Source organism: Caloenas nicobarica, chromosome 4 (genome assembly GCF_036013445.1).
Source record: "Caloenas nicobarica isolate bCalNic1 chromosome 4, bCalNic1.hap1, whole genome shotgun sequence".
NCBI classification, from domain to species: Eukaryota; Metazoa; Chordata; class Aves; order Columbiformes; family Columbidae; genus Caloenas; species Caloenas nicobarica.
Genome location: NC_088248.1, coordinates 25,570,878 through 25,591,892, shown reverse-complemented (window position 1 = coordinate 25,591,892; position 21,015 = coordinate 25,570,878). Strand labels below are relative to the sequence as shown.

Here is a 21,015-nt window from a genome sequence, read left to right as displayed (position 1 = left end):
TCCGGGCCCGCCCCGCGGAGCCGCCAGCTTCCGGGGTCGGCGCGCGCGCGCGCGCTACTCAGGGAGGACCCGGCCTAGCCCGCGCCGGCGCGCGCGCGCAGCCCACGCGCGATTATATACTTATATACTTTATAGGTGCCGGCCCGCGGCTGCGTGCGGGAGGCGGGCGAGGGGCCCGGCCGGGCTTTTAGCCCCGCGGCCGGGCTCTGCCCGCGCGGGACGCTCCCCGCCACGTGACCCCCCCCCCCTCCCCCGCGCGGCGGCCCCTCTAGCCTGCCGGCGGCCCCGCTCTATGGTCGGAGGAGGTGTGCGGGCGCGCGGCGGGGACGGCGGGCCGGCGAACATGGCGGCCGCGGTGAGGCAGGACCTGGCGCAGCTGATGAACTCCAGCGGCTCCCACAAGGACCTGGCGGGCAAGTGAGTGCTGGCGCCGGCCTCCCCGTCCCGGGGTGAGGCAGTGAGCGGCCGTTGGGGCTGCGGCCGTTGGGGGGGCGTAGGGGGGCTGCAGGGCCCTGGGCGGGGCGGGGGGGAGGCTCTTACCGGAAAAAAAACCAAAAACCCAACACTTACGGTTCTTAAATTTTTGTTCGTTTTTCGTTTCTGTCGACGGCTTGCTTCGCGCTGGCCGTGTCCCAGCGCAGGCCCCCGCTCGGGGCCTGAGCCCTTAGCCGCCGCTCCCTCCTGTCCGCTGTAAATATGTCGCTATCTCTATTATTAATTTTTCTATTTTTTCATTAGGTGGGTGTTTTGGATGTCAAAGCTTTGGGGTTTGAGCTCCTCGCAGTGCAATGTGTCACGCAGATTTTCTTTCCCCCCCGAGGGTTCAGTCAGAAGTCGATCAGTTCAACTGAAATTCTTGAGCCCCAGCTCAGCTGGTTATTTTCCAGAGGAACTGCTTCGCCCCTAGGAGTTTCATGTAAAAACTTCGAAGCGTTCCCCTCAAAATATGGCTTCAACTTGAATGTAATACTTCATTACTATTGCAAACACTGAAGTAGGTATTTTTTCAGGAATAAGCGCTTAAAAATGCATAGTCTGTGCCTGTGCTCATATCAAGTGGCCTTAACGTATTTTGACCTCCCGCTCCCAGCACTGTTTCTCATTGAATGTGGCATTTTGAACGTTTGACTAACTTTATTAATCTTAATTCATGAGAGATACAGTTTTAATTACTTTGTCTACGCACTGTCCTAGGGACTTGTTTGGGTTTTTTGTAGCCTTCAAAATTGCATATATATTCATAGATAACAAAATGATGAGCTATGTTATCTGATAATCTAGTCCTGGAATTGAAAAAGAGACAGATACCAATTCCAGGTGAATGTTCCTGACGTTTGAACGCAAACACTTGGAAAATTGCCATCTCAGAGGTATAGCAAATATAAGCAAAAGGAGGGCTCTGACATAGAAAATAAACAGAAAAACAGAACTTGTTAGGCAAAAAATATGCCCTATGAGTGATTTTCTTTTTTTTTTTTTTTATTTTCCTAATCTGTGGACAGATACCGCCAAATATTGGAAAAAGCCATTCAGCTGTCGGATGTAGAACAACTTGAAGCTTTGAAAGCTTTTGTAGAAGCAAGTAAGTGCATCTGGTATCATCAATTGCACACTGAGTAAAGGCCTGAGGTCTGTGGGTTTGCATATTTGTTAGCTGTATATGAGGTTATATAAATACATGATATTTTGGTTCTATTGGAACTCAAACACAACTAGGAGAGGAACCGTCATTGCTGTACCCAGAAGTATAGAGAATATGGACTCATAAGCTTTGTAAGTTACTATAACTTTCCAGCCTGTCAGTGTGACAGTGTCCGAGGGTAAAAACATGAAGCAGTCTCTGTTGGATGCTCAGATTGATGCTGGATGCTGAGTTGTATTTAAACTAACAACTCCCTTCTTCCCTGGTCTCAAGTTAGTTTGGAGAACGGTCAAGAAGAAATGCTTAGGGGTTTTTCTTGTGTGTTTGTGTTGGTTGGATGTTTGACTTATTGAATACCTCTATAAATTATAGCTGTTGTAATTTTTAAGTTGAGAATAAACTTGGTGAAATTTAGCCTAAAGATTTACTTTGTCCAAGATGTTTCAGCAATTGAGAACAGTGATTCAGAATGAAACATCTTTCTAAACTATAAATCAGAGTGAGAAATGCATTATTTTCTGTCAGGGGTTAGAACTCTGGTGACCTCTAGTGTCACCATTTCCGAAAGAAAAAAATCACTTTAAAAACAAACAAAAAAGCCCCTTCACTTAGATGCAGATCTAAAAACTTGAAATATTCAAACTTAACATAAGAGCAAATGATCACTTACAGTGAAGACACCAACAAGTATTGTATCCATCTTGTGTTTTTATTCCATGTGTCTCTGAAACAGTGGTGAATGAGAATGTCAGTCTAGTGATCTCACGTCAGCTGCTGACAGATTTCTGCACCCATCTTCCAAGTCTTCCTGACAGCACAGCCAAAGAAATTTACCACTTCACCTTGGAAAAGATACAACCTAGAGTTATTTCATTTGAAGAGCAGGTGAGAGATAAATGATGACGGTTTTTTGGTTTGCAGGCTTGGCTTTGGGGTTTTTTTTCCTTCTGTGCTGACTGTTTTCAAGTCTTTAAAATGATGTTCAAACCAGACATTTCTGTTTAGAGTCTAATTTTGCGAAAACTTGTGTGAAATGCAGAGAGTATTTAGGACCATGCAAAGAATACAGACTTTATCTCTTCATCTGGATGCTGGACGTGTAACTCCTCCGCTACCAGAAAATGGCTTCTTACAATGAAAGGATATTTGAGCTACTGGAGGCAGTGTCGAGAAACAGACTCGTACTCATTGTGTTGCATCTTACCCAAATAATAGAACAGGCAGGTGATGTAAAGAGAGAAGCATCTTGACAAATGCTTTTTGTTTCAAAATAAGTATCTGTTTATATATATTTAAGCTATAACCATTTTACAAAGAAAAAATGTTTTAATGAAATCGCAATTCTACAGTTACCTGCTGAATGGGCTGCCATTCTTTTTCAATTCGGTTCTTGGTTTTGTTGTACAAATATTCACCATTGTCTGGGAGTTCTTACAGAAGATGTTTATACAAAAAGCCTTTAGGATCTAGTACTTGAGCAGAAAAGCAAGGCAGTTTCTGTCACAATTTGTATTCACTTCTCTTTACCTTTTGTCTTTTAAAGTAGTTTTTACTCTAAGTCCTAACTGAATGTATGCCTATATGTTGCGATGGTTATGCATAATTTAAGTCTAAAACAACAGGTGATTTGTTGTTTTTTTAACCACGCTTCTGGGTATAAAACCTGAATTGTATGCATGGATATTTCATCTGCTGACAGCTGTTCTACGAAGTAGAACTTTCTGCATTACGATCTAATCATAGTTCGCCTCATTCATATCTCACAGGCATGGTATGAGGTATAACTGCAAGAAATGGTATGTGAATCTTGGTGCTCCAGTTCTTAAAGACCTTGTTTCATCTTTTTCAAAGCTTTATAAAAGGTTACTATTTATCACTCCCTGAAGATAAGCTTGTGACAAGTTAAATGAGTTTAAGTGGAAATGCTTCAAGTCAGTACTCAGATTTAAAAAGCTCGGTTTTAAAGCTTGATGCAGGAGTCCTACACAGGACTCCTTGCATGGGAGAAGTTGCATGTGTGTAGGCTGCTGTATCTGTGAAGCTGGGGTATCAGTTGAGGGGGTTCCTGAACAAGAACAAATACTGGGAATTTTAATACGGAACTAGTCAATTTTTACAATGTTTGCTACTTACGTTATTATTGTTTAGGTTGCTTCAATAAGGCAACATCTTGCATCAATCTATGAGAAAGAAGAAGACTGGAGGAATGCAGCACAAGTATTGGTGGGGATCCCGTTGGAAACAGGGCAAAAGTAAGTACACGGTTGTGTTGTTAGATACGCTTACTCCCTTTGTACTGAACTAGACCACTAAGTGAGAATTTTGGGGTTGCATATTTTCCCAGAGTTTTAGTAGTTCAGGCCAGAACTACTGCCAGATGACAGAAGTGTAGCTTTAAAACCACGTGTTAAAGTAAACAGTTTAGTGGGTCAAAATACCGCACTGGAAGTTTTGCACTATTTCTTAGTCTGTTGATAAACAGCTTTTTTCACGGTATTTTACAAAAATGCTTCTAAGGTTATCAAAAGGTTCTTGAAAGGTGGTGGTTCTTCCATGTGTTTGCCTTTACGGTTCAACCTGAAGACATAAGTTTGAAATCGGATATTAACAAATGCGGTTGAGATTTTGGGGAGGGGTTGTGGTTGTTCGTTTGGGTTTTTCTTGTTTGTTTTTTAAGTCTAGAACCCTTGCTGTTAGTTTTCTCTGTCTGTCCTTTCTAACCTATTTCTCTGTATGCATGTAGAAGGAATTGCTGTAGGTTTTGCCCATTTAGCACTTACTTGGTCCAATGCAAGTTTGCTTTTTTAACTCAAGTGGCTCACCATTTATGGCAAACTTCCAATCTACTAAAACCAGATTATTAGAGTGTACATTTGTGCCTTGGTAGACAGCATTATTTCTATCGGTGTTTGTAGGAGCCAGGTCTATATTTGCATTAATTTCAAACTTCCTTACCCTGAATAGAAAGCACTAATTTTGGAAGAGAGCATTAATTAGGGAAGAAGAAAGCAGGGTAAAGTGAAAGTTGCCAAGTACTTAAGAATCATAATATATGTTTAGAACAGAAAAGAGCAAGGGTAGTTTGGAGCAACTGTGAGCATTTGCTTTTCTGTTTCTCTACAGACAGTACAATGTAGATTATAAACTGGAGACCTACCTGAAAATTGCCAGGCTGTATCTGGAAGATGACGACCCAGTTCAAGCAGAAGCTTATATTAATAGAGCTTCCCTGCTTCAGAATGAATCAACTAATGAACAGCTGCAAATCCATTATAAGGTTGTCTAACTTAGTTTATTGCCTTCTTTTTCTAAAGGGAAATGATGCTACATTGAGATGTTTTTATGCAATGCCACTAACACTGTCATAATGAGAAAAGAGCCAAAGAGAAAACACTTCTAAATGGCCTTGGGAGCTTGAGAGCCACATCTTAGCAATAATTAGACAGCTCATTCCTTATGATTTGGGGAGAAGTTTGTAAAGATTCCTTAAATTCCAGCTTTACTGATTGAAAATAAATCGTAGGCTTCAAAACATCTGAAATATTGTTGAAAATATTGCCTCTGCCTTTGTCTGTAAATGTAAGAGGAAAAATAATCGTGTCCAGTATTAGAGGCAACAGAAGGCCTCTCACCCCATACTTAAATAATAAGTACTATCCATTAAAGTAGCTATAAGTCTCAGGTAGTAAAGTAACTGACTTTACTGCTTGTTTGTGGGTTTACTGTATAAATAGTTTGTATGATGATTTCTCAAACCATTTTAGTTACTGGGATGAGCAGTCATAGCTATAGCATGACAGCGCCAATCGAGCGTGGTGGTGGTGTTTAAAATTCTACAGCATAAAGCAGATGTGCCATGAGCTGTAACTTAGGATGTGGTGCTGCTGGTTTGTTGGTTTTCCCTTTTACTTTTTTCTCTCCTGGTGCTATGTTTTAAAGTGTGCACTCAGTTAGAAGTGTAAATATTTACTGTAAGCATTAGAAAAGCACAAAAGAAGGGAGAGGAGAAATATGAGATGTTACAGTGCTGAAAGGGAAAAGCAAACACTTGAAACATTAATTGCTACTTAAATGCTAGCTGTCAGCGTCAGTAGTGATGGGGAAGCTTACATAAGTACAGTATTAGCTGTACAATATTTCATTTACGGAGTTTATGGCATTTGTACATTTGCAATGTTTAACATATGAATAGTGTTGGGCAATGCCCTTTCAAATGCTTTCTGTGATACTTTAGCAAAGCCTTTCCAAGTCAAGCTAATCATTTGAAGACACAGATTTCTCTAGGGTGCAGTAGAGCAATATTTATTGGAGCTGTCATTTGATAATGTGGGAATTTATACACACCTATGTTACACAGCCACCCCTGTTAGTTTTCTTTCTATGAGACATATTTTCTTTCTAGGTTTGCTATGCTCGAGTTCTTGATTACAGAAGAAAGTTCATTGAGGCTGCCCAAAGATACAACGAGCTGTCCTATAAGAGCATAGTCCATGAAACTGAGCGACTGGAGGCATTGAAGCATGCTTTGCATTGCACTATTTTGGCATCGGCAGGTAAAACACACATTAAATTTTTGTATAAAAGACCCAACATAGGTATTTCATATCCCCCGAAGCAAGCCAGCTTGTGCATTACTTGTGGGAAGGGGGATCTCGTCACTAAGACTTGGTGAGGAATCCAAAATTGTGAACACAGTGTCAAAATTATCTATTGGCATACTCTTAACTCAGAGTTGGATTATTAATAGGTCTTTGCCAGTGATAAGCTGGCATCTGATAAAGATGCAGGAGATAGTGGCAAACAATGTTTTGGAACTGAACACAACTGAGTTCCTTCTTTGGTAGAGCTTTGTTGGTTAATTGCATGTATTGAGAAAAAAAGATTATAACTGTGGTGTTTACCTGTAAATTCTCAATGATTTGGTGATCATTTATGAGCATCTTTCTTGATTGTCCTAGGACAACAGCGTTCACGCATGCTTGCTACACTCTTCAAGGATGAGAGGTGCCAGCAGCTTGCAGCCTATGGCATCCTGGAGAAAATGTATCTTGACAGAATTATCCGTGGAAATCAACTGCAAGAGTTTGCAGCTATGCTAATGCCTCACCAAAAAGCAACTACTGCTGATGGTACGTATTTCTCTAAAACCTTGTAATGTTAGGTGTTCATCCACAGGAGTCAGATTTGCCCATTGCAGCAAGAGGTGTAATGGAAAAGAATTTAGTATTGCCTATATGATTATTTAAAAGTTATTTCCCAGAAAGTTACCCTCATGAGTATGGTTCAATAGTAAAGCTTCTTAGCCATAGTTCGTCTTTCTGATTGGCTGCTAAGGTTTTGAAATACTCTTCTGGAAGCTTGTAAAAATGTGGTTTCTTTGTCCTCTTCATCAACAGCTTCCCAGTGTTCCTAACCTTGTGCCTGGCCTTTAGAGCTTCTCCAATTCTAAGCCAGTGTTTTAAACACGATGCTCAAAAACGTGTGACATGCACATAGGCTGTAAATGGTCTGTGTGCATGGTAAATTTATTTGAACTGCTTTCTGACTGTTGACAGATAGTGAGGCGATGATTTGGACCTCACACTGTCTCCAAATTGTTTTCTGATCCATCCCACTGACATCTTGCTAGCTTTGTTCTTCCTGAAACCTCTGAACAGTGAGAAATCATGTGAAGTAATGACTTCACTGGAATTCTAAACACACTGGTCTCAATTTTCTAAATTAGAAGAATACCGAAGTGGAAAAATACAGAAGCATGAAATACCTCTCAATGAGGCAAATCTTCCTGTTCAACAGTACTTGTTGATTAAGGACAAATAAACAACTGTGTAATTGCAGAGGTGAAAACTGGTTAAAGGTTCTTATTAACAATAAGCTGCAGTCCTTTCCTTTGTTCGATGTGTTGTTTATTTATAGCCCATACTCTTTGTCCTTATGAGTTAAAGAATGCCAGTTAGTTGATATTTAATAATATGCTTGTCTTCAGCTGGAGGTTAAAGGTCAAATTAGTTAAATTACTAATCAAGAAAAGAGAAATTAGATGAGAGTTTATCACCATACAAGCACAATAAGAGAGAGGTTTGTTGTACCCCTGAGAGCTGTAATGAATGAAAAAAAAAAATTTTCATTTAGCAAGTTTGAACTGGTCACAGGAGGTCAAACTCCCTCAATTCAGATGTTGGGTCTTGTAGCAAAACTGAGGGCTCCACTTGATTATTCTAGAAATTAAATAACGGGGTTTAAGCTACCTGTCTTAAAACCAACCACGTGACATCCCTTTCTTTTTCATGACTTTCTTCTGTCTACCATAAACTGATGCAAGGCAGGTGCATCTGGACCTTCTGCAGACATAACCCTTGGGAAAAAAGGCATTTTCCATCTGCTCTACAATATAAACCAAGTATTTTAATCTTATAGTAATGGATTTTTTTCTCATCCAACCCCTAAGGTTCCAGTATCCTGGACAGAGCTGTTATTGAACACAACTTACTATCTGCAAGCAAACTTTACAACAACATTACTTTTGAAGAGCTTGGAGCATTACTAGAAATCCCTGCAGCCAAGGTACCAGTTTTCTACGTATTTGGTAAAAACAAGGAGCATCAGGGACATGAGAAAACAGCTGTGGTAAATATTAGGAAAATCAGTTAAATATTAGGAAATCATTAAATACAATAATTAAACATTCCATGTTTTGAGGAAGGCTAAGTATCTAGCGTATCTTATGACAAAGAAAGGTACATGATGTGGAATGAACAACAGTGGAGTTAGATGCTGCTGATACAACTTTCATAATTAGTGTTTTCTGTAGAGCTTTTTTCCCTGCGAAGTGTGGAGAGGGTGAAAAACCCATAAGGACTATTAAGTCTTAATAGTGTTTAACTTCTTTCGTAATGGAAAAAGTTCCTAACTTCTTTCTTCATTGTTTCAGGCAGAAAAGATAGCTTCTCAGATGATAACGGAGGGTCGCATGAATGGATTCATTGATCAGATTGATGGAATTGTTCATTTTGAGAGTAAGTTTGACCATGGTAATTTACTTTTTTTTAGCGCCGTTCAGAGCAAGCTTTTTGAGTTGTTGCCTTACAACCTAAGGAAATTTAAGTTTCTTAGTATCTTCCGTCTAAAGTGAGCTTGCTGTGTCTTGCTGTGGCCAGGAGGCGGCAGGGTTTGCCGCAACAGAGGACCACACTTCACCCACCCTCCCTCCTTGCTCCACCTTCTCTTACCCACAGGAAAGTGTGAATTTATTCCATCGATCACCTCGTAGGAACAGGTTCACCAGGAAGTTTTCCGTTCACTTCTACTTTGCAATGCAGTAGTTAGGCTTGTAACAGACAGCCAAAATCATTTTAGCTTTTGAATACAGAAATGAGCGTGATGTAGCTGCAAGGAAGGCTTCTTCAGCAAGGTAGGTGAGGGCAGTGGCAGAAGAAAAGGTTGCAGTCAAAAAGGCAAGAGAATTCCTAAGACTTACTTTGATTTGTTTAATGTTGTGTTTTGTTTTGTTTTTCAGCTCGTGAAGCTTTGCCAACTTGGGACAAGCAGATCCAGTCACTGTGTTTCCAGGTTAACAACCTGCTGGAGAAGATAAGTCAGACAGCCCCAGAATGGACAGCGCAGGCAATGGAGGCCCAGATGGCTCAGTGACTGTGCAGCCATTGTCTGAACAGAGGCAATCAACCACCTGCTGTGCTGAAAGAGCAGGACTGTGAACCAAACAAATAACTCACCTTCATTTCCTCACTTTCTGCTTTCACTCTGGCTTAGGACACAATTAGGTGATACCGAGTTTGGTGTGACAGTCCCCCAGTTCTCTGAGCACAGGATGATGCTGTTGCTTCCTCTGCATTGCACTCTGCTGTCCAGAAAGCTGTGATTTCCATGTAGAAGCGGCTGTAGTGTCTGCAGCAAGCTTTCATTTTCATTTATTTATTTTTTTTCCCCCTCACTCTTACTACAGCTTTATAGCCCCTTACTTCCTATGGTGCTTGTCCTGCTGTGAAAATATAAGTGCCATGTTTCTTTCAGTTGTAATTATTCTAATAAAGGCTGGTTCAAGTGTTGTAGCAACCTGGGTTGCTTTTCTTAAGCAGTACCATGAAATAAGTAGAGGTTTTGGAATTGTCAGTTTCAGGCCCTGAAAATGTTAGCTGAAAAACAGCTTGTTTCCTTCTCTGTTTATAAAATGCAAGTCTGAAATTGTAACTGAAGGAAGTACAGACCCCTCTCCTGCACTGGTGTATTTGGGCACAGAATTATTTGTGCTTAAGAGGTGGGGTAAAGACCCCACCCAGAGAACTCGGGGTCAATGATGAGAACGTAGCACACGCGCCTTGTTTTATTCTCTAGGTCAGGACAAATTGGTGATTTAACAAAAGTATCCATGGTGGTTTTGTGGAACTGGAGGTGTAATGAGAGACTCTGGAAGGTGAGGATTTTGCACTACAAAAGATTAGACACCTGAGACTGGAGTGGCTGGAGAATACAGATTATTTACATAATGAGATAGGAGAAATGACAGAGTGGCATGTCTGATGTTTATCATTCTGGAGCTGGATGCTCATTACCTGTCCGCTTGGCCTGCCAGATATATATATCTTATTGTGCAATCTGCTGGAGAAGTTTTGATAGAGAGCTCTTCTGGTAAAGGAGAAACAAGGCAGAGTTTCATCAATAGTTGTTCCTGTCCAGAACAACTATGTTTTAGTCTGGGGTGATCGCGTTTGGGTTGCAATCCCAGCTTTGATGTGAATTGCCTTGGCTCTTTCATTTCAGTCAAGTAATAACACTTTCTGAGTTAACTGTTCATCCTAGGCTTTTCATCTCATAATCTGGAGGATGGTGGTGTCCTCTTGACTCAAAGGTTTTGGCTTACTCCACAACCCTAATGCCTTTTTTTTCATTTATTTCTCTCTTTGCTTATTTATTACACATTTATGTGTTTATATTTTTAGTGCTGCTAGATTTTTAGACAGGAGCTGGTGAAGGGTGGTTCATCCATAAATAGGATGGACTTGTGTCAACCTGGCAGGTGGTAATTCTGAGTCCCAAAACAACTGGCCAAGTCATTTATGATGGCTCCCAGCTGGAAGCATCCTATAGTTTCTGTGGGAGGGTGAGTGGTGGCAGAACAGCTGTGGGAGTAGGAAAGAGCTGCCCACCTCTTGACATGTTTCATGTAAAAGAGCAGCACTAGAAAATCTCCCAGATCCTTATCACAGATGGAGATTGGGTGGCTGCTGACCTTACTTGTGGGCTGACAGAGTCCAGTCAAGGGTCTCTGTTTACTCAGGCTGGTGTCTGGCACTCTGGGTACTCCGATACCCTTGAGGCTCATCGGTCTTACTAAATAACCTCCTGCATTACCCTCTAATGCAGCAGATGTAAATAATTTATTGGCTACAGGGGAGACGCTGGTATTTCAGTAGGTGGCAGTAAGAGCCAGACTGACAAAAGCCAGTCCTGCATGCGCTGTAGACATCGGTGCTGTTCTGCTTGTTCCAGAACTCAGAACTAGCCCTGGCAATCCATTGGACAGCTTCTTTTATTTCCAGCTGACCTTATTTCCTCTCAGTTCTCCCGATTACTTAGAAGGCAAGTATAGTGGCAAAACATTTATATAGACCGCAAGACAGTTAGATACACAATATTTAATCAGTAATGCCTCAAGTTGTAATGTAGTCTAGTGTCAGCAGAAAAAAATATACCATTCAAAAATTGTGATTAGGCTTTTGATCAATTCATTGATGTGAAGGGACTGACCTCATAATCTAAATAGAAGCTTCGAGTGATGAGTTGACTTAATTACATTACAGCTTGAGATTTGAGGCTGGTTGGGAATTCAGGATGTACACCCAGCCACTGGGCTAATATAATAATATGCACAGCCTGAGAAGGTACATTTCTATCGTAGGGGTAACTGAAGACCCAAGACAGAGTCAGAAGTACTTTCGCTGGTCTGAGTAAAAGGTGTTATGGCTCCTACTGCAAAAAATCCTTTGTTATCTCCTACAGGTTTCATTTTATTTTTATAAGTATTGTTTTTAGCTGAAATTTGCCTTTAGATCATTAATGGTGTTTCTCTGCTTTGCGGCATGTGTGAAAAGCCAGAGGAGAAATTGGTCACTGCACCAGGAGCTCAATATTTAGTTTAGGGCTTATCAATAAGCTTGTCAGTAATCCCAGGGAAAACATATCAAAAGGGAAATGAGATTGACTCAATGAAGAATTACAGGAGGGGAATGTATTAGTGTAAGTCAATATGGCTTAAAGGAAAACAGATGCCGGCAAACAACCCGTGTGGTGTTTCTTCAGTAGAAGCACTAAGGCTGGAAAAAACAGTTGTACAAATGTGGTAGATTTGGGTGACAAAAGGTACTAAACTTCACGGGAATTGGTGATTTGCTGGAGTTAGCTGGTCCAAGCTGATAGGATAAGAGTGAACTGATCTCATTCTAACTATTGATTAAGGAATTCTTATCTGCTGAGGGCTATTGTGAGAAACAGCCACAACTCAGCATCTCTATTTACAGTCTGCAAGTAAATAGGTAACAGAACAGTATTTATGGATGCTACGTGACAGTGAAGACAGACTGGTAAGGCAAGACAGACTGGATGGAGGGGAGTTATGAATGCAAGATAGTCCTTGAAATGGCTGTACGCAAATTAGACATAGGTATGTGAGTATTTCATTGCTTTTTAGCTTGTATATCAGCACTGGCAAAACTATTAAGTGAAATAACCCAGAAATTTTAATACCTGTGTTTTTAAATGGATACTACAGCATTGGGACAATACAGCAAAGTGTTGCTAGACTGATTTTGAAGAAGGCAAATGTCTTTTAGGGAGGACCTGAGGAATTTATGCTACTGAGTTATTTCAGAAAAAGTCCCAGGAGAGGCTGTGTTATAATATGTTTTCTTCTGTGGAAAGCAAGTTTACTAAACTAGGATGAGAAATGCAATAACAAATGGGTAGAAGTTGAAAATGTGCAACTGTAATGATAAAACAAAGCTGCAGTTCCTAAGAGGAGCAATAAAGCTCTGGAACTATCAAAGGGAAAGGACAGATTTCCACTCCTTTGCTTTCTTAAAACGCAAACTGGCTGTCTTGCTGGAAAGTGGCTCAGTCAGCTAATGCTGGCTGATTTTAGTCCTGAGGTAACGGTGCCATTTAAGGGTCTGAACTACAGGAGGTCAGACAAGGTGACCTACTGGTCTGTTCAGGCCTTAAGCTTCTTGAAGCTACAAAGTGATTTGAAGGTGAAAAGATTTGCACCTTCTTACTGCTATGCTGCAGGTTTTAATTATTTTTATCCTATGATGCTTGCAATTTATGGTCAGATGACAAAGCAAACAAGCTCATCAAGTAGTATCTACTTAACTTCTGGGTCTGAGTGCAAGGTTACATCACATTTTCCAAAGTATTCATGCTTCATCGGAAAGTTCAAATTTAACTAATAGAATACATGCTTAAATTCCCTGATCAGAAAGTGAGCAGCTAGAGTACATGTTGCTACATGTGAAATATTTGGTGTTTTTTCTGTTGGGATTTGCTATAGTTGAGTTTTTCCACCTCTGGGTAGCTTCGAGCCACATGTTTGCTCAGAAATGATCTTACTGTTTGTAGTTTTTTGCTAGTCAAGGGAGCCTGTGGGGCTGGGAGACAAGAGGTCTCTGGCTTTTCAGTGGGTGCTCAGCTGAAGGAGATAGTGTTTCGTTTTCTCTGAGATGTAGGCTATCCTGAACACTTGGGACATTATGAGCAACACAGAGGTTAGGCTTTCCAGAAATGAGCTATTCTCACCTTGAGAGGAACAGACGCAGTTTCCAGCAGTGATGTTGCAAGGAGTTAAGTAGCCTTGGTGAACACAGGTCCCAGGGGATGCCCTGGAAGGGTTATTCTATGTTAAGCTGTTACCCAGGTGCAAACGAACAAAACAGAAGCGCTATGCAAATACATCCACCAGCAGTGGTGGGATGTGTTCCTCTATTTGGAGACAGGATCATCCTTCTTGTTTTCACTTTCCTCTGTCAATGGTTGGAGAGTAGCGTTAGCTAAATCTGTGGAGTCTGGCCTTGGCAATTAATTACTTTCTTGTTGGGGGTATGGTCTCTGGTTTCAAAGCCCTTTCGGGACGGCTGAGCATTTGGTCGAACTGTAGGGCTGTCATCAAATGACTGGGCACCTCTGGGCATACCTTCAGACACAAGCCATGGCGAGCTCTGGGGTGCAGGTCCCTTTGGGCGGGCTGGGTAGGAGCTGAATGATGGCATCGAGGGGGTCAGTGGTGTCTGGCTGCTGGTTTGGGATGCCTGAAGAGGCAGAACAACTACTATGCAGCAATGCTTGAAGAACTAAATTTGTTGGATGGTACACATAGGTACATAAGCCTTTGAATCTCCTAATCACCTGGCTTTTTAGTCTTGTGATTTCCTGAGTTGCCTCTTGCAGGAGAATTATCAAACATGAGTGAGAAGCTGATAATACTTGTGCCTTGCCTGCTAGTGTGGACTACTGAGTGACACGAACATCTTATTAGTGCTGATTAGTGACAGAGCTGGTAACTTGGGGAAAACAAAAAGACAGGTGGGTGATTTTCAAATCAGTCCTCCCTACCTCTCATGTGTGGGCTGTTGTTAGCAGAATGGTGGGCTGGTTTAGAAGTGCCTTCTGCTGTCAGCTTAGAGCCGGGGCATTTGGCTTACTCTTAACATCATTTAAAGATAGTGATGCTGGTCATGAAATCATACAGCTGTTCTTTGAAATCCCATCAGTCTATTGTGTCCTGGCATGAATGCAGATAGCCTTTGGGAACCACGGATCGGTAAAAGACCACTAAAGAAGAGAGACTGGACTATCAGTTGTAATACTTAATCATACTGGGGTCTTGTATAATTTTTAATTTTTTTTTTAAAAAAGGTAACTGACAATTACATGTCCTGACATGCAGACAGCCAATTTGATAGGCAGTTGTTCCTCCTTTCTTTGCCCAAGTACAGGCCTGTTTTTACCCAATCTTGCTTTTGACACTGTGTGACCATGAATTTTTCAGCGTGTTCTAAGGGATCCTCCTGCAGCTCGTGGGGCAGTTGGCCTGGAGCTGCTGCTGCTGGGGACAGGACTGGCAGAATACGCACTGGCTTGCGTCAAGGTCTTGTTACAAACTCGCGTGTCCCTCCTGCACTCGCTGCAGACCTCACGCCAGGCACTGGGGATGTTTAGGTGGCTTCATGCTGTGAGGGGAACAAGGTCATGGGCAGAATTGTGGGTGGTTAAAGAGGAAGTTGAGATTTGCTTTGCCTACACGCTACACATAATGGTTTGATGTAAGGCTGTTGAGGACAGATCCTGTACTCGTACTGAGTAGATGGCTTAGTTCACACAGATGGCTGCTTCTGGGCCTTTCTTTCACTGAGATACTGTAATTGCTATGTTGGTTTCTGATGACTTATTTTTACTCAAATGTCTCAGTAGGAGACAGATACCAGCCAGCTGCTACCCGCTCCTGAAGGTCTAAAACAATTACGATACTTAAAGGAGAAGATGGTTAAAGATGTTCCATGTGCTCCTCCAAGCCATTTATTTTGTTTCCCATCCTTGTAAGAGTTGGCAGGCATTTTCTTCCTTTGTTGACATATTGCCATTTCTTCTGGCTGCAATCAGCAACGACTGTGATATTAGCTTGTATTACTGTAGGAGACAATGTATGCAAATGGTTAGGTCTTCTTTCTCACCAGTACATGGCAATCAATCCCTAAGCCACTGGGGCTAGCAGAACAAACCATTGCATTTTCACAAAATGAGATACGTTCCTTTTTGGTGGAAAGCCACTTGTACTTAGCTGGATTGATTTTCCTGAGAGCACGAACAAGTCAGCTTAGAATTTCTGCAAGTTAGATGCAACACATGGGAAGGGAGTCTGTTACCTGATATTTTAAGGGCTTCAGAAATTAAGCATTGATTCTATCTCACAGCAAATAAAACTAGGTTGTAGTGGATGTATGGGACTTCTGTTAGCACCTGCAGATCTCATGTGGGTAACCGGTCTTCCTGTTCTTCTACTCTAAGCAGGGACACTTAATGCAGTTTGAAGTAACTGTTGTTCAGTAAATTTAGCACAAGTTGTAATTGCTTTCTGAGCAGCTGTTGCAGACTTTGTCCTTAAAGAAATGTGTCTAGGGGAGCCAAAGAGTGACCCTCACCTTCTGACTGAAATTTAGTCTTTTAAGCTAATTCTTAGAAATACTTCCAAAATAGACAATACATTAAAACAAAAACAACAACAAACATCAAACACACAAAAAATACAGAACAAGGAAAGTGCGGCCATTTGGGATAAAGAAAAACAGACTATATAGGGCAAGAGTTTTCCTGCAATTAACTATTTGTTCTTATGGTGGTGACCAGAGGGTTTCACAAAGGGTAGCTCTGCTTTGCAGGTAGTTTGGTCTCCTGTGCTGGCTTCATGTTAAGCAGAAAACTGATTCAGGTCCATTGCTGCTGGACACAGATGACAATTGCAGTACTCGGACTGTCTCAGCCAGGTGAAACAGCCTTTTGTGAAAGCAGCACATTCTCAGTTGTTAGTTCTGAGTGTTTTCCAACCTTTCTGTACGCTAGGTACAGTTACAAACCTGTTCTGTGTCCCTTAGGAGGGTCTGGCGAGGTGCACATGGCTGGGACACGTGCCCTGGATGGGCTGGAGTTACAGCTCTGGCAGCTCAGCATATGCTGCGTTTTTGACAGTAACAGCCATGGAGTTGTACAGATGTCCCAAACTATGTGCTACAAATGTGCAAGAATAGCTTAGCCTTGGTTACCAAGTGGTAGCCCATGAGAAGGGCTACCGAGAGCCCAGCTTGAATTAGCACCACCTGAAGGCTGGTGCCGCATAAAAATGTGGCATATTTTGGCATTACATCCACTGAAGTATGTCAGCATGGGCCTAGTTCTGAGTGAATGACCTCTAAATGAAATGGATCACAAGATTAAAGCACATGCAGCAGAAGCTAGTTAGGAAACTAAGTGAAAATATCCTGTTTACCTAATAGTACAAATGTCTGCTGTAAAATGGCATTGGTTTTGGTACCTAAAATCTACATTGTATTAAAAAGTTACTCTTTAAACTGGTTTAGTTGTTTTGAGGCATGTCTTAAAGAATCAATCACGTGCAGGATTGTTTTAGCTTGTGATAAAGACTTTACTGCTGTGCACAGGATATGTTTTATTCCTGTTTTCCATGCAGTTTTGTTTTTGTTTCCTGGAAATGGCTGTTATGCATGGTGACCCAGAGAGCCGCCTAAAATGTCAATAGCATCTCCACACTGGATAGTTTTCCTTAATGAGCAACTGAGTCCCACAGTTTGCACTGTGCGGGGAAAGCCTGTGTCTGTAGGAGGCAGCAAGCTCTTGCTGCACTTTATTCTGTACAGCAGACAGTGACTCCTGTGGGACTTGCGAGCAGAACAAGACAGGAAGCTTTGCCACCCCTCACTGCAAGGCACCTCCTTTTGGTTTTGCCTTATGACAGTCAGGCAGCAAAACATGGATCTCCATTTCAAGCTTTTGTTCACCTGCCATGTCCATGCTGCAAAGAGCTGGGTACCATAAACACACCCCAGCTACTTTGCAAAAAGAAGCAGGACAAAGCAGACTGTGCTGAGTTCTGAGTTTGCATACCGAACTTCTTGCAGGCTTTTGGTTCAGCTCAACTAAGGCTTGCTTTTGTATCTCTTGATAATGCAATCATAATTAGTTTGTGCATGGCTAATAAGGGCTTTAGCTGCTTTGAAACTTGTGAGCTGCCTTCTCCAAGGATAGCTGAGACCTCATGGCAGTTGGCTAGTAAAGGGCTGAATCTGATCAGCACAAGTGCTTCTAAAAACACCAAGAACAGCACCCAGCACAGGGGGTGTGTGCTGCAGAGTAGGTGTAAATTTCTATAGAGAACATTATCTGTTTGAGCTTTTTAAAAGTGCCTTCAGACTCTTACCTGATTGCATTGGTTCCTGCCACCAGTAGCTTGTGAGCTTAGCGGGAGCTGAACTCATTTCTCATTAGTGACAGTAGGAATCTGCTCAAGGAAGGTTCTCTCCAGGCCATCCCTCTCCTTGAACTCTTTTTTTATGTTCCTACAACATCAAACAACTTACCTGCTGCCAGAAAACCTGAGTGTTGGCTGTATAACACCTGGTTAATTCTCACTTGCTGCTTTGTCACATGGGTCATTGATGGGCTCTGCAGCTGGTCTCCTTCGCTGCTCCTAATCTTTGCTGAAACACTTTAAGCCACTAAGGACGCACAGTGATTCACAGTGGTGTCGTGGTTTATTTTCTGCATTAACATCGTGGAAGCATCATCTTGCTAAATAAAAGAGCCTCCGGGATAGTGCGTTAGGGAGTATCAGGAAAAGCCGGCAGGTTGTTCACTATAGACTACAAAAGCCTTTCTTAAACATGGTAAATGAAGTTTTCTTAAAACCCTGTTTTCTCCTCTATGAGAGGTCTTGCTGGTGGTTTGTGCAAATGTCTGTGTATAGCATGTTAGCCAGGAATTTATTTTTGTTAGACGGAAAATGCCCTACAGGGATTTCTCTAGTATTGGAGGGCAAACTGTTGAATTATGCTCGTCCCTGGTGGCATATTCTGGGTTTAAAATTCCTCAGAAAAAGGCCTGAGAGAGGGTTCAGCAGAAGTGTTTTTGTCCCCATACCTGAAGGCAGGAATTAGTCTTTGCTCTTCCATTGGTTCCCCTTTAGGAAAGAATAAACAGCAGTATACTGCTAAGATCTATTTAGACAAGAAAAATCACAAAAATGCAGCCAAGAATTAGGTAAAAGTTTAGGATCCCTTGGAGGGTTGAATTTTTCAGGCTCAATAGGTTTGGAGACAATTCTTGGAAGGATTACCCTAAGGCTGTAATGGGAGCCCTTATGTGTCCATGCAAATGGGTCTCCTAGGATTTCTCGGAGGGAAAATGCAACCCCTCGAATGCCAGTGGCTGGGACAAGGGAGGACACAGACCCCTGTCCTGTACCTTTAATTTACAAATGAGCTAACACTAGCCCACCTGAATTAGGGTTTCTGAGTACCAAAGAGGACACCCAAAATTGCGTTGTCCCAAACATCTTAAAGTGTCTCCTGCAAGGCATTTCTCTTGCAGCGTTACCTGCTGGGCTGTATGGATAACTCATCATCCCATCTCGTGTAGCTGAGAAGCACCTTTTGAGACGGGTGAGAGATGTCATGCCCAAGAAAGCACTGTTTTTCCTATTTGCCTACAGAGGGAGCCAACATGCCTTGGATGTGTCATGCTTATAGCACCTTTACACAGCATTTGTTGGGCAGGATAAATAGCATTCAGGTCACTGCCTCCCTTACCATGGCTGCTTACTTGGCTGCACGATCCCAAGGGTAAAACCCTTCCTCCGAGAATTAGTTATGATCTCTGCTTGGGGATAATATTCAGATCACCCCAGTTGTTTAACCTCTTCCTTAGAAGTTTTGAAATGAGCTACAGATACGCTCACATGAATGGAAAACATGCTTGTGTTGACGATAACAGAATGAGTGTAACTAATGTACGTTAGTGTTGTCACTTCAAATTAAAAGGGAAAAAAAGCTAGTTTATGCATTCCAAAACAGAGATAATGGGACAAAGTTATTTCTCATCTTGTCTGTTTGTTTCTGTGTATGATTTTCTGGGGATGTCCTAGTCATTCCTTCAACTTGTGAGTAATTGCAAGTTTCTTGACAATGCTTCCCTTGTTGTTGGAGCTTGTACTCCAATGGATGGAAAACTGCCATTTCAACTTTTACAGCCAGTTGACCTACTGGAATAAATGCACGTCAGCCAATTAGTCATTGTGATTTTTTTTTTTTTTTTTCTCTCTCTCTCTTATGTGAGATGGCTGGTGCTGTGGAGCAGTCTTACTTTCTGCACCACGGTGCAATTAATGAAAAGCAGTTGAATGTTACTGACAGCGTTTGGTGCTATCAGTCTTCTAAGAAAGAGCACAGCAAGGTAGGATATCTTCTGTGAGCCTGTTGATGTGTATGTACCCTCTTGACTGCACAGATGTGGAAGCAGCCACACTGCAAGATGCTGGTTCTCAAACCAGGATTGCTTCACGCTCAGTCCCTGTTGCTCAGTTTCCTGTGGCTGCATAAGCATCTGGTAGGTTGTTAACGCGAAGGCAGCAGTGGAAGAAATGCCTTCCCTTCGATGCATATAGTCTCACAAATCAAATGAACAATAACTTCATATTCATCTAGAGACAAGTTCCTTTGGCTCCAGTTTGCAATAAACACTTTATTGAGAAAGCAGAGCCACTAGTGCTCAGGAATTCCCAGGGCTGTTCTTTAGTGCAAGTAAGTTTTACTAAGGACTATTGGTCCATCCTGATTACAAAAATATCCTTCCTCCCCTCACATACTTGGTGTTAGAACTTGACAGGAGCACTGGCAATGTCAGAGCCGATAGATAAGTCCTGCTTTGTAAGGAGATCTTTGAGGTAGCAATATAGAAAATCTACAAAATCTAGCCTGAAGCAAATGCTCATGTTCAGCTGAAATCTTCGCAGCAGCTCATTGTGAAAGGGAAGATGGGAGATATATAACATGCTCTGATCCCATCCAGCTGGGAGATGAGCTGTCTTGCATTTGGGGGGCAAAGTTAATACAAACATTGTCACCCAGTAAAAATAGGAGAAAATATTATCTACTTACTGTAATATAGCCTTTCTTTGAGTCATGGAGTAGCAGGTAATAGGCAGTGCTGAGGGCAGCTGTAATTAAGCTGGTGACTACCTTGGGATTAAGGTTTTTTCTTTGCAGAAACTATCTCAGTGCTTACAGCTGGAGGAACTGTTGTGTTATTCCTTCAAAATGTGCCACTGTTAGCATCATCTGTGACTAAAGAAAGTAGAACAGAGTTGTTCTGGCTATGGTGGAATGGGAGCCACAAAAAAAAAGACATGAAGATAGGCAGACAGCATTCCCTCTTCTCTTGCACCTTCCATCAAGTGTACAAGTATGTAGCTAGGATAATGGACGGAATTGGCACTGCTAGAGTTGAGGTTGTGCAGAATGATTCATTGTGCCCTCAGCACTTACGCTGTCTAAATGGGATGGGTAGAGCAGGGAAATAAACTCACGGAAGTATAAAGTGAGCCAGAAAGATTAATGATGTGTCTGAAATTCTGTGAATTTGAGGGGAGAATTTGTGTTGGTAGGACGTGTGATTGCGTGTACATGCTTGAGATACATATCAGCAACTTTATTGATCTGTCTGGTAATCCCACCTGGTACAAAGCCCTGGGCTTACAAGAGTCAGGGGTGCTGGGCTTCTCACTTGGCCCATTTAGATGT

At 41.9% G+C, this 21,015-nt stretch overlaps 1 protein-coding gene across 2 annotated transcripts; it reads left to right on the top strand.

Moving 5' to 3' along the window:
• Nucleotides 1-53: 53 nt before the first annotated feature.
• Nucleotides 54-9,715, top strand: COPS4 (COP9 signalosome subunit 4). Of its 2 annotated transcripts, XM_065633588.1 has the most exons (11): nt 330-417; nt 821-994; nt 1,503-1,582; nt 2,376-2,527; nt 3,791-3,894; nt 4,766-4,919; nt 6,045-6,195; nt 6,601-6,771; nt 8,091-8,206; nt 8,574-8,658; nt 9,159-9,715. In XM_065633588.1, coding segments are annotated over exons 3-11 (1,068 nt in total). In that variant the 5' UTR covers nt 330-417; nt 821-994; nt 1,503-1,581; the 3' UTR covers nt 9,293-9,715. The 2 variants fall into 2 exon arrangements, with proteins under 2 accessions (XP_065489659.1, XP_065489660.1); XM_065633587.1 differs by lacking the exon at nt 821-994 and having other exon boundaries at nt 54-417.
• Nucleotides 9,716-21,015: the final 11,300 nt, after the last annotated feature.